General features: G+C 44.3%; 1 protein-coding gene and 1 long non-coding RNA gene across 4 annotated transcripts in view; one reads left to right on the forward strand and one right to left on the reverse strand.

Moving 5' to 3' along the window:
* The window catches only part of SLC66A2 (solute carrier family 66 member 2), a 58,231-nt gene extending 51,901 nt beyond the window's left edge, over positions 1–6,330 (reverse strand). For all 3 annotated transcript variants that reach the window (XM_064666449.1, XM_064666447.1, XM_064666437.1), the window contains exon 1: positions 6,128–6,330. In XM_064666449.1, the coding sequence (XP_064522519.1) occupies positions 6,128–6,330 (203 nt within the window). The remainder of the gene's footprint in view (positions 1–6,127) is intronic.
* Positions 6,331–7,119: 789 nt separating this feature from the next.
* LOC135419740 (uncharacterized) lies at positions 7,120–11,728 on the forward strand. The gene is made up of 3 exons (XR_010433130.1): positions 7,120–10,753; positions 10,873–11,204; positions 11,303–11,728. It is a non-coding gene; the product is annotated as an uncharacterized LOC135419740 (long non-coding RNA).
* Positions 11,729–12,570: the final 842 nt, after the last annotated feature.

Consider the following 12,570-nt stretch of genomic DNA (forward strand, 5'->3'; position numbering starts at 1 on the left):
TAATCCAGTTTAAGACTCCTCAGGCCAGCCTGAGCCAGGAGCACTGCGAGACGTAAGCCCTGCAGGGAGAGCGTGCTATTCCATGTTCTGCTTACTTTCTGCCTTGCAGACATTATTCCTGTCTTTGCCTAAGTAAGAGCTGGGAGAGGAGGAACATCAAAGTAATTAAAGTATGTTACCAGAGAGAGATGAAGAGCCTTAGGATACTATAACAGGCTTGCAGAAATTTGAAGCTTTGAAGTCCTGGGGTGAGGGGGTCACCACTATTATTCTGCATTTTCACCCAATAACTACAATGTTGTGTCATAAAGTGAACAGTGACACTTGGAGTATACAGGGAACTCAAGACTTCATATGTCAGACTACACTGTTTATTTTGTTTGTAAAAACAAAAGAACTCTTTATTTCCTGTACTAGTCAAATGCACAAATAAAGGGAGGGAGGGGCTTACATTTTATCAGTATTTCCATAGCCTTAAAATGACTAATGCATATTCAGGGTGATGAAGACAAGAGAAGTGAACATTCAAGCCAGAGCAGAGACTAACTAGTCATTTAGAAAACTACTTAATTCCATTGGTACAATTCAATCCTGTTGCAATAATCCTGCTATTCCAGTCCTGGGCCTACTCAAAACAGCAAATGCCAATTGTGCAAAAGAAGCCTAAACTAGACCAAACACAAAAGATTTGCTTATCTCTTTTCCTAAGACATCTCTGAAAAGAAACTGACTGTTGTTGGTGCAAACAGATCACACATTCTTCCTACACTCCTGGATGCTGTTTCAACTTCCACCCATTGGATGCTATAGACTTTTCCTGGTCTTTGGGAAGTTACAGATTCTAGGGCAACATGGAAAGCACACAGGATATTCCACACACCACCAGGACCATGACAGATAGCCCACGGTAGCAGCATGGCAGCTGTCCTGAAAGACGTCCAATGGAATTACAGAATTTAATCAGCAGGAAGAACAAGAAACAAACTAGTTTTGCAACAGGATCTTTTCGTATGAGTTTCTTCTTGATATGTAAACTTCCAAGACTTTATGGTAAACATCCCAAGCTCTTCACTTGGACACACGAAATTCCACTTTACTTTCTGCACAGAAGAACAATGCATTTTATCCCTGCTCTCCAGCACTTACAAAAAGGAGGAGGAATTTAATAACACTTTTGCCCTCAATATCTGAGCAAGATTCCACCAGCAGGCCATATATATAAGGCAATCTTTCAAAGTTCTAGTCACACTGTCAGCTTGATTTATACCATCATCCCACATTCCCCACATGGTAAAAGCTGGCAAGATCCATTTTAGTAACAGAAGCCTTAAAAGCAAAAGTTTCTCTTTTTCACAGAAAGTCCTACAGACATCACTGCTACACCTTCTGAAGCCAAAGCAACACCAGACAGCAGAGACCTGATCCACACGTGGCACTGTAGGTGTTACAGCAATTCCATAGTTCTCATCTTTTCCCTGACTGTCAGAACTTCTTCCCACAATTTGTCTTAAGGCAACTGTTTTGTGAGAAAAACTGCAAAGTTGGACGGTTTTATTTTCTGTTGTTTGGATTTCTGTGGCATTGCTGTATGAGGGTTAGGACAGCGGCCTGCAGAATTGCATCTCAAAATCTTTGGAAAGAATATTGTCTTCTTGGAAAATATACAAACCATATTATACTATGACATCCATTTTATGAAATGCAAAACTGAAAAAAAAGTCCAAAAACTTCTGAGAATAGCAGGGAGCATAAGTACTTTTGGCCGTGCTCACTCAAGATACAAATAAAAATGCCTACTGCTGATTTCTAAGAAATCTGCAGTTCCTTTTCCTCTAGCTATTTACTCTGATTTTAATATTAAAAGAAATCATAATTTATCTCATCATAAGCTCCGTTTTAAAAAAGAAAGGGCGAAGAGAGGGGGAAGAGACAGAGAACTCACAAGTAAGTTCTTCTGCATCCTCCACCCCCAACTGATTATACAACTCTCACCCGCCTTCTTGTTCCTGTTCTTGATCATGACAATGCAAAGCTACTCAGCTGGTAGACTGCAGGCCACAGGAACCCAGAAGGTATGTCCATCTTGGTCACAACTGAGCTCATGTGCCACAAAGGAACTCTGAAGCCATCTCACAACTTCAAAAACAGCCTAGGACAGCTTAAACAGATAATTAATCACCTCAAAGCTAAAGCATCAGGTTATCCCTTGAGCAAGAAAACAGAGCTAATTCAGGGAGTACAGTAAGACATATGCTAACAAAAATGTTAATGAAGAGTTTAATTAAAAATGCAGAGGGAAAAAAATCGCTATGAGATTTTTTTGGAGCAGGCCATACCATATACCTTCACATGTACCAGAATTACAAGGGCATTGAGTTTTGCACTGCCTCTTACTCTCTATCCAGAGCGCAGACCTTCTCCAGGCTGACCAGTCCAGAGAAACACTGACTGTGGGGCTGGAGAAGACAGACAGAAGGAGCAGTACTTACAGTGGCAGAAGGACTAGAACAAAGGAACAGCTGATGCAATAATAAATCATGTCCAGCAGCTATACTGGCACCCCAAAATAAACATTGCTTTGATGTGTTATATAAAATTGTAACAAAAGATTACCACTAAAAATAAAGTTAACTTGGTATCAAGTTTAGTACAGCACAAAATCTACTTTTCACACTGGTAAACAGACCCTGCTGTGTGATGCTGTGAGAACAAACTGTCTACTTTTCAATTTTTATTTTTTTTTTAAATTTTGTTTTTTTAAGAATCCTCTTTAAAAGGGCCCAAGACTTCATCAAGTCAAACTTCTAGTTTCTTTTTCCATGTATGCATAAACAAAATGAAGTAGAATCATGCCCACTGCTATACATACATAGATTTTATTCTTGCAGACCAGCCTTTTCCCAATGTTGTTACACACAGTTCTGGCATGTAACTCATTGTTGCAACACAGTAAGACCAAACAAACGTAAGTGAAAGCAAAAACGTCTCTTTAAAGATGACATTTTGAGATATCATGTAAAAGAGAAGCATGAAAAATTCCTTAATGGGTAATGTGTTACTGTCATCACTGGCAAACTAATGTTCTTTGAGCACACCCTGAAACTAAGGGATTAGATGGAAGGAAGGCAAGGAGGAGAGGAATTTCACTGAGACTTCTTGACTTTAAAAGATGGCTTACCATTGGAGACAGTCTAATTGGAGGAACCGAATTTGTGAAAACAGGTAAGTCAAAACAGAATTGTTATCCTTGATCTTACTAGTACTTTGTTCATTGACTATTGTAACAGTGCAACACACCAGATGCAAGTCTATTGACACGTAAAATATGCCAGAAGATTAGGAAGTAAATACTCTATTTGGAGGGGACACAAAAGGTCAAACTTCACCCACTGCAAAACCAGATGTTAAAATGAAAAAAAAACCCTCTGAGATAAAGAAGTACAGTTATAGGAACATGTGGAATATGCCATTTCACAACTTGAAAGTGAGGGAATTGCCCTCATAGCTGAGATTAACAAGTAGGGACATAGGGCAAGGGTGGGACTGGGTCCGTTCTGAGTGACAAAAATACAGAGAGACCACCACTACTCAAGAGTGAAAATACAGAGGCAACCTGGCATAAAAGCCAGGAACTGTCTGTTCTGTAAGCCTCAAATTCAATATACAAAATTCAGGGAAAATCTCAAAGTAACAACAGAAATGAATTATAGAAGTGTCTTTGAAGTGAAAAACAAATAAAAAACCCACCACAAACATCAGCCATCCTAAGAAATAACTAAGCCCTGAAAAGCAACTTTATTAAAACTTAAAAAGTTTTTAAGGTCTACCACTTTAAGTATTTATTTTTGGATCAGGGTGGAGGGGAAGTCAGGAAGCATGACTGGCTCAAATCATGTGCTTAATAACCAGGGGTAATGAAGAGAAACTAAAACCAATTGAAAACAGCAGCTATATGGCAGTAAAGTTTTCAGAAGTGAGACATAGATTAAGACTTGGTTTGCTGAAGGGAAGGAAATGCCAACTGGTAAAAAAATTATACAGAGAACAGAGCTGCTTATAGGAGCGGTTCTGTTCTGGCACCAGAATGGATTTAAATGACTTTATAAATTTAAAACAAAATAAACAAAAAACTTTTCATTCCCTCCAATAAATATTACATACACAACTAATATAATTCTGCTGTTTTGTCATATGATCGAGAGATTGTGTACCAAATAATGCATCAGCCATAGCTGACATTAACCAATTAATGCAAAAATGGAATTGCCAAGCTGTTCTATGGATGCATTTTAACCACGTTCACAGAAATCAGAGGCTCTTGCTCTATTATCTTTCTTTAATCAGCCATATGCCCAAGGATAACATCCAACATCAGTGCTGTTTTCCTGACTTACTGGTGTTTATAATTAACTACCAGAGATGCCCAATTTTTTTAAGTAGACAAGCAAAATATTCTCTCTCAGGGAACATTTAATTATCATTATGCGAATACTCTTTTGTCTTTTAGTTTCTGCAAGTACAGACAGCAAGGCTTCTGCAGGCTCATGCCTACGTTTCCCCACAGAATGGGCATGTGCTGGGTGAAATCATTTCCTGCCAAGCTCCAAGATGACCAGAGCCTACATAGTGCTTATACATGCCAGGAAGTGATACTATTATGTGGCTTAAATACTCACAGTAAAAAAAATCACATACTCCTATCAATATAACTGCATTCTCTCTCTTTTGAAGTGTTGACAAATCTTTTAACATTGACATAAATTACAACTTTTCATTACTCGCAGTATTTATTCTTCCGCACATCTCCTAACCATCTCCAACTTAAAATCAATTCATACTGAAGATTTTTCATAGTCTTCCACAGTCTGCCTCCCTTAAGAGATGCATTCACCTGGGTTACCTAGAAACTACCAGCATCTCCATTCAGATGTAAGTACTTTGCGTATTTTGCCTACCTCTGGTGGAACAAAAAATTAGACAATTTCTATTTCTCAAACTGTTAACTCAGGCTTTTCACTTCTCCTCCCCCCCAACAGTTCCTCTACTTCCCTTCCACTCTCTGCTTTCTCCAAGAGCTGCTTTTCTCCCCAGGACAACACAAGTCCAATGCAACAAGTAGCTCTGATCTAGCGATGACTTCTTCGTTTGATTGCCAGCTTGTGGTGCCAAGAAAGGCCCCTTGTTTTCCCACTCCAGTACAGCACTTAGTGTCACATTTGGCTGTAGAAGAACCCAAGAAGCCATTACACAGAAGGAGGGGAGCTTTAGAAAGAAACTGGAAACCGAACTGATAGCCTGTCACCTATCAGTTCTTCGTGGATTACAAAGCAGTATTTTGTAGCCAAAACAGAATCACGGAATAACTGTTCTTAATTGCAGTAACTTCCCAGACCATTTCATCTTTGGTTTTCCATGTACATTCCCAGTGTTGTATCATCTCTATTATTAGAGGTAATAAGGAAGACGTTAATAGAATTGATTCATAGAAATGATACCCTAATAACATTTTCTTTGTCCAGCAGCTAAATATGGAAACAAACTTGCTTTTTTAAATACTGAAACTGGTGTTGAAAACAAAAGAAACTTGCTTTGAAAGGCAGCCCACCTTTTGCCTGCTTATCCAAGAATTAATATTTTCATCTGTAGTTTTGCATCGGAGCTCTACAAGTGAACCCCCTCTGAAGCCAGCTGGCATCCCGGGAAAATGCAAGAACATATGGCAAGTGTTCCAGTGACGTTATGCCAACTAGACACTAGAATAAGCATGCGGGGACCGAGGCTTTCACTCTGAGAATGGAGCTAGAGGGGCAGGGGAAATGTACAACACAGTCAGCAAGAAAAAAGACCTGACTTAGCATAAACCTCTTTACCAACAAGTTAAAAAGTTACATCTTGGAAATCACTGCACTGATAATGAGATTTGGCAAGGGGAACAGACCGTGCTCCCGAGCCCAATTCATTCTACTTAAAACAGACTGACAAACTGATGGAAAGACAGCATTTTGATCTTCAACAGAGGGGGAGAAGTATGTAAAACACATTGTTTCCTCAAATATTCTAATCAAAGCTTTACAGCTAGCAACCAAGCAAGAATCTTTAGAACTGAGCAGACACACCATCGGCTTACCAAAAAAGTATCCGCAGAATGTTGGCGACCAGCAGCACCAGGCAGACGTAGGTGGAGAAGCCCTCGGCGTTCTGTGTCCGGCGGATGTCCCGGTACTGGGGGATGTAGGGCACCACGCCGCCGAACACCATGGCCCCCGCGGCGCCCCACGACACCAGCTGCTGCATGGGCACCAGCAGCCACTCCAGGCCGCCCGGCTCCATGCCGGGGGGGCGCGGGGAGGCGCTCAGACTGAGGGATGCCCCGCCGCAGCTCTCCGGCCGGGGCCGGCTCTAGCCGCGGGCGGGCTCCTGGCCGGGATGCGGCACCATGGCTGCGCCCTCTCCCGCGGCGCCCGGACCTGGGGAAAGGAACGGGACGTCAGTCTGGCTCTGCCAGGGGCTGCTCCGGCCGCTCCCGAGCCGGCACCACCGCCCTGCGGCGGACGGGTGGGGGCCGCTGCCGCCCACCGCCCCAGCCCGGCGCCGCACAGGGGAAACCCGACTCTGGCACGGCAGCCAGCGCCGAGGAGACCCGCCAGCGGCCGGGGAGGGCACGGACACACGGCGCCGCCGCCACCCCCGCCCAGCCGCCCGGTGGGTTCTCCGAAGGGGCTTCCCCGCCTCCATAACCCACCCGCGCGCTCCCCGCCCCATGCATCCCGAGCCGCGCGAACATGCGCGTCCGTCTGTCCACCCGGCTGTCCATCCATCCATCCATCCATCCCGCCCGCCCGTCCGCCCGCCCCGCACCTGCTCCCCCTGCCCCGTCCGCTGCCTCCATCCCCACAGCGCTCCGCGGGCGGGCAGTGCCGTCCCCGGGCGGCCCGTGACGCCACCGCGACCGGCCGCGCCGCCGCCAATGAGCGCCGGGGCCGCCCCTTCCTCCGGCGGGGAGCGGCGGCGAGCTCGGCCCTGCCGCGCTCCCTTTCCTCCTCTCCTGCCGGCACCGTGCCGCCCCCCCCGCTGCCTGGGGCACCGCTGCCTGGCCTCCGCACCGGGGTGGGCCCGGGACAGGGCGGGCGGCTCGGCCCGGCAGGGCTGGGGTGCCGGGCTCCCCCGGCCACACCTGGGCGCCCTCCCCGCCTCGGGCCCCCCTGAGCCGCCGCCCCGGATCCTGTTCCCTGCCTCGGGCTTTTTCCTTCTACCCAGGAGTTACGGAAAACTCCGTCACGCCTCACAGACAAAGGGGCAATGGCTTTAAAATTAAAGAGGATTGATTTAGATTAGATATTAGCAAGAAATTCTTTACTGTGAGGATGGTAAGGCACTGGAAGAGGTTGCTCAGAAAAGCTGTGGATGACCCATCCCTGAAGTATTCAAGGCCAGGTTGGATAGGGCTCTGTGCTACCTGCTCTACTGTGGGGTGTTCTTCTCGATGGTGGGGGGGGGTGTGGGGTGTGGAACTAGATGGTCTTTAAGGTCCCTTCCAACTCAAACCATTCTGTGATTCTATTACAATTCTGTGATTTCCATGGCTCTCAGAACCGTAGTCATTACTTAACTACACACAGTTCAACTAACCAGCACATCTTCTGTACCAGAGAGGGGGTTTTCCCTCAGTAGTATGGATAAAAGGTAGTGGTGGAGGGAAAACGTTGCATCTTCTACCCGAAGTGACCAGTGAGTCTGTACTGCTGGTTGCAGTGGGCCAGCTGCACACAGATGTTGCAAGGAGATTGACTGCATGGACACTGCATCACTGAGGTGATGGCAAACTTCAGCCACACTAAAAAGGATGTATCATCCACTGTGCATCCAAGTGGCTGCACAGCTGCCCTCAAAGCTTGTTCCCTGGGTTCCCCATAATACTTTCATAGACATGCTGCCTCCTACCTTTTAAGTACCCCTGCTTCTCATCTAATAGGTGGGAAATGAGATGGGGTTTCCTGCAAATGTGTGATGTATTATTTTGTGTCCTGTAGCAGCAACTGCAAATGTTAGTTGTGAGTCTTGAAGGGAAAAAGGAGCCGAATTAAAAATAGAAATGTCTGTTTCAAGGCTTTTGGAAGCCTTTTGTTTACTTCCTGCATAGCAGCACCTTGCTCAACTGCAACCATTTCTGCCACCAGGCACGTTCTTGCAGCATACATGCAGCACGTGAACCTACACATTACTGCAGAGTGTATTTTTCAAAGACCATTCTTGGGGTACCATCACAAAAACATCCAAAACACCCTCCTACACAGATGAAGTGACCGGTGATAACATTACGACTCACCTTTCCTACAGGGAAGCAGTAGCTCTGCTACTCAAACAAAGCTGTATTCCACTCTACAGACCTGAAAGTTTGATTGCCAAGGTTAAAAATACACAGTGGAGGTTTTGAATTCTAATTTTTGGATGAGAAGCCTGATGTTCCTCACTTCAGAGCATCTGACTGACTCAGACTATAACAATCAAATTATGTAAACTGCATTATTTAAAACATATTTTATTATTTAATGGCTCACTTTCCACATATCACTTGTGCACTGTTATCATCAGACAGTTATGCCAATTTCTTTCCACACTTTTCTTGGAAGCCCTTGCCACATTATTTTTCCTTAAGCACAAAGGTCTGAACAAGCCTCAAGCCTGTAAATAAGAGTAGCCCAGACTAGGAAGGCAACTTTTGTTCATGTCAACATGTATTTTGAGAAATCATTGAGAAATTATCTTGAGAAAATAGGTATTTTGAAGTAATGGTTACCTACATAGAAGAAGCTGCCCAGGCTGACATTAGATCTCCAGGCTAGCTTCCAGAATAATTCCAGGATGCTGTTAAGCCCAGGTAATAACAAATCGCATACAATATTAAGATTCTAAATATCAACTGGAAACAGACAACCACTTTAACTTAAGTTGTTCACCCTTACTTGAAACTCTAAGGGTAAAAACTCTGAATTACAGCATGTTGCTGTGTGAACCTAACTCAGCTTTGGTCACTGGAAAATGTCCTGGTTGTTTAGTAGTTAATCCATGGATGTAAGGCAAACTGATCAGTGACACCAGACGCTAGGTAAGGGGAAGAATAACAGGTTGGCTCAAACTCCTCAAGATGAGCAGCTGCACAAAAGCTTGTGCCAGGATCAGGGGGGGACCCTTCAGGTCTCAGGATATGCTAAGCAGCCAGGGGCAATTTTCTTTGGCAATGGTGCCATCCCAAGGTGCTTGCTGATTCCTTTATACCATCCTACCCAGCACATGGAACATCCAATCACAGCAGACCAAGCAAGCCTCCGGAAGGAGAGTGCCTTAGAGGAGCTTTATCTAAAGCCTGGGTGATAACAGGTGTTTGAAGAGAGTCTTGCTTCATCAAGGAAAAGTTCAGCAACCTGCAGGTCTGAGTGCAGTCACATGAGAATGCTCAGCCTTGTGAGGCTTCATATCAAGCTAGATTTCTTTATCTGGTAGATAGTGACTGAGAGGGAGCTGAGAAGGACCGCTTTCTTGGTATAAAAGCAGAGCCTATCGTAGCAACAGTACTGCTTCACTGCCAGACAGCAATCATCTGTTTCCAAGTGAAGAGAAAAAGAACAGGTGCGTTTATTTTTCCACACTGACTGGCAAAATTCCACCATTAAAAAAAAATAATCTCTATCTGCTAAAACTACATTACCCATTCAGACAAAAGAAGCAGACAGAAAGTTTCATATTAGGTCTTTGAAGACTAATATTAAACTTTTTAGGACAACTGCTGTAGGAGATTTGAAATTGAGTATGTGAGCAGCTCTAGCCACCTAGTCATGAAATAGCTTGTAACAGTTAACATTTTGGTGACAATGTAATTGCCAAACCTCCAAACATAACAAGAACTTATATTTATTCCAGATCAGAGAAATCTGATAAAAAATGTATCTTTGGATACAATTTAAGCAAGCCGAGAGTGGTGAACAGACATGGCATGTTTACAAAGGGATTTTAACATTGGTAGAGGCGGTAAAAATTATTGTATAAGGTTTAGTTCTGCAAATAGGTCCACTGACTTAAAGACTAAGCAAAGCACCATTTCTACACTTGGCTCCAGGTGGCCATATTCCTAGCAAGACAACATTGAAGCAAACAGGATTCAGGAATCAACCACCCAAGTTGGACCAGTTTCACAAGATTTAGCTACCTCTGCAGTTTTTCACAGGAGGAGGAGGAGGACAGCTGTTGGTGCTTCACTTGTAGTTACTGCAATAGCAAAAATAGCAAATTGCTGCAGTCTCCTAACCAGTCTGTTGTTCTGTCAATTGATTTTGAAAGATGACTATTAAAATTATTTTGTAGTCTGCATTACAGGAATGCTGTTGCACTGAAGCAAGCACAGCAAGTCCCTGCAAGATGTCAGCTCAAGTGCAGATAAGCTCTAAGTCACTACTTGAACACGTTGCACAATAAATGTTTTCATAAGGATTATGTGAATTCCTGCAGTAGCCAAATTTCCTTCAATTATCACATTATATCTCATTCTACAACTACAGCAATGGGGAGATTAAAAAGAAATATTCACTGTACTGTTCATAAAACAAGTAAATGGGTCTTAAGTGCCTTGAAACTGGCCATTCCTACCATGATGCATTATCACTAAATCAGCTGCCCTCGTCTCTCCATTTTTTTATTTTCTACAGCAACCCTACTGCAACTGCTGGAAGAAGCTACCTCCTGACCCCTTTTAACACTGGTAAGCCTCTGTTTTGGTAACTGATGGACAGAATCAAGCTAGCATTAATAAGAGATACTGTTTTATTGCACATCTTCACCACTTTTTATTTCTCCTTCTGTGCTGGTCTTTGTAAACAGAGCAGTGAATATAAGCATGATGTGGAACACCCACCAGTATGCAAAGGAACAACCTCTTCACCTCCAAGGAGGACCTGTGACAAACATGCCCAGCCTACAAGCTCCTCTCTGGACAGTAGTGACATGCTTTGCACTGGGGAGCAGGAACCAGGGCTGTGCAGGCCGAGATAATTAGACTCCTCTCTGTACTTGGACTGCGACCATCTCCACAGACAAATGGAGAAAAAGCCCTAAAGCAAACATGCCAGAGCAGAAATCAACCTGAAAGCTGGCAGAAATACATGAACCCCTCTTCAAACCATTACATCTTTGAAACAATGGGCAAAGTTCAGGTGAGTGGAGAAATAAACAAACAGCAGTCCCAGTTCAACTTCTTACCTGTGTAATACATATTACTGCTTAACCCACAGCCTGCTCTTCTGTCAAACAGGTCCAGCTGATGACAACCATTTCTTCCCCACCTGCTCTTCATATGCCTTTGGCATGTCCCATGTCCTCAGGGTCACCTCAGCAGCTGGTTGCAGCAGAGGAGCCCACAGGCAGCTCCTGCTCAGCACCAGCCACAGAACCAACCTCCACATCCTTTCCCAGAAGTGAAGCCAAAAGTTCTCACCTCAACAACCTTTAGGAGTGGAATTGTTTTCTCTTAAGAAAATATGTAATAGCTCAAAGGACCAGAAGCGAGGAACATCTCCATAGATGGGAACTGCACAGTGTGTCTGGGTAAAATACCATGCAGGCTCCATTCATTGCTGAACCAATGCATCGTGCTCAGCATCAGAAGGGACATAAGGTCTCTTCACGATCTAGATTCCTCTTTTTATTCTATCTTATTAAAATGCCTACTTTATTAAGCTATTTCTTGTTGAACCTTTCTTGACGCAATGCAGAAAGAGCCCTGCAGCATCTCCCTCTCTCTTGCACTTCACCCCTCCCTGGGGCAAAATACTTACTAATTACAGGATCAGTGTGTTTAGCAAGAAGCGGCTGATATTGGAGAGTGAGATGGGAAAGAGGGAGTGTGGTGGGATGACCCCAGGCACCATTGAAGGCCCACCACCACCTTGCTCACTTGCTCTTCCCGGCAGGATGAAGGAGACAATCAGGAGGGTGAAACCATGGGAAAAACACTCACGGATTGACATAAAAGTCTGACAGGGAATAAAAAGAATAAAAATAATTGATGCAAAGAAAACCAATCATCAACTCCCACTAACAGACCGATGCCCAGAGAGTCTCCCAGCAACAGCTACTTTGGAAGAAACTTCCCACCCCCACCCTGGTTTTATTGCTGAGTGTGATGCTATGTGGTCCAACATCTCCTTTGGTCAGCTGGGGTCAGCTGTCCTGGCTGTTTCCCCTCTCACCCACCCCCAGCCTATTTGCTGGAGTGGGGGCAAAGTGAGAAACAGAGAAGGCCCTGATGCTGTGCAAGCACTGTTCAGTGACAGCTAAACCACTGGCGTGCTGCCAACACTGTTTTGGTCACAAAAACAGTGTGGATAAAGTTAACTTCATCCCAGCCAGAGCCAGCACAGGGCGTGAAACGCAATTTGGGAAATCCTTAAACTGGCTATATCTCTGAAGAACAAGTGAGGGTGCAAATATAGTGTCTAAAGTTTCACAAGAACTATCCCTAGCCCACTCTGACTCATTTTCTCTCCCTTTTGATGAAGCTGTGGAGTAGCTTGGATACAG

This window comes from Pseudopipra pipra, chromosome 1 (assembly GCF_036250125.1).
Source record: "Pseudopipra pipra isolate bDixPip1 chromosome 1, bDixPip1.hap1, whole genome shotgun sequence".
Lineage (NCBI taxonomy): Eukaryota > Metazoa > Chordata > Aves > Passeriformes > Pipridae > Pseudopipra > Pseudopipra pipra.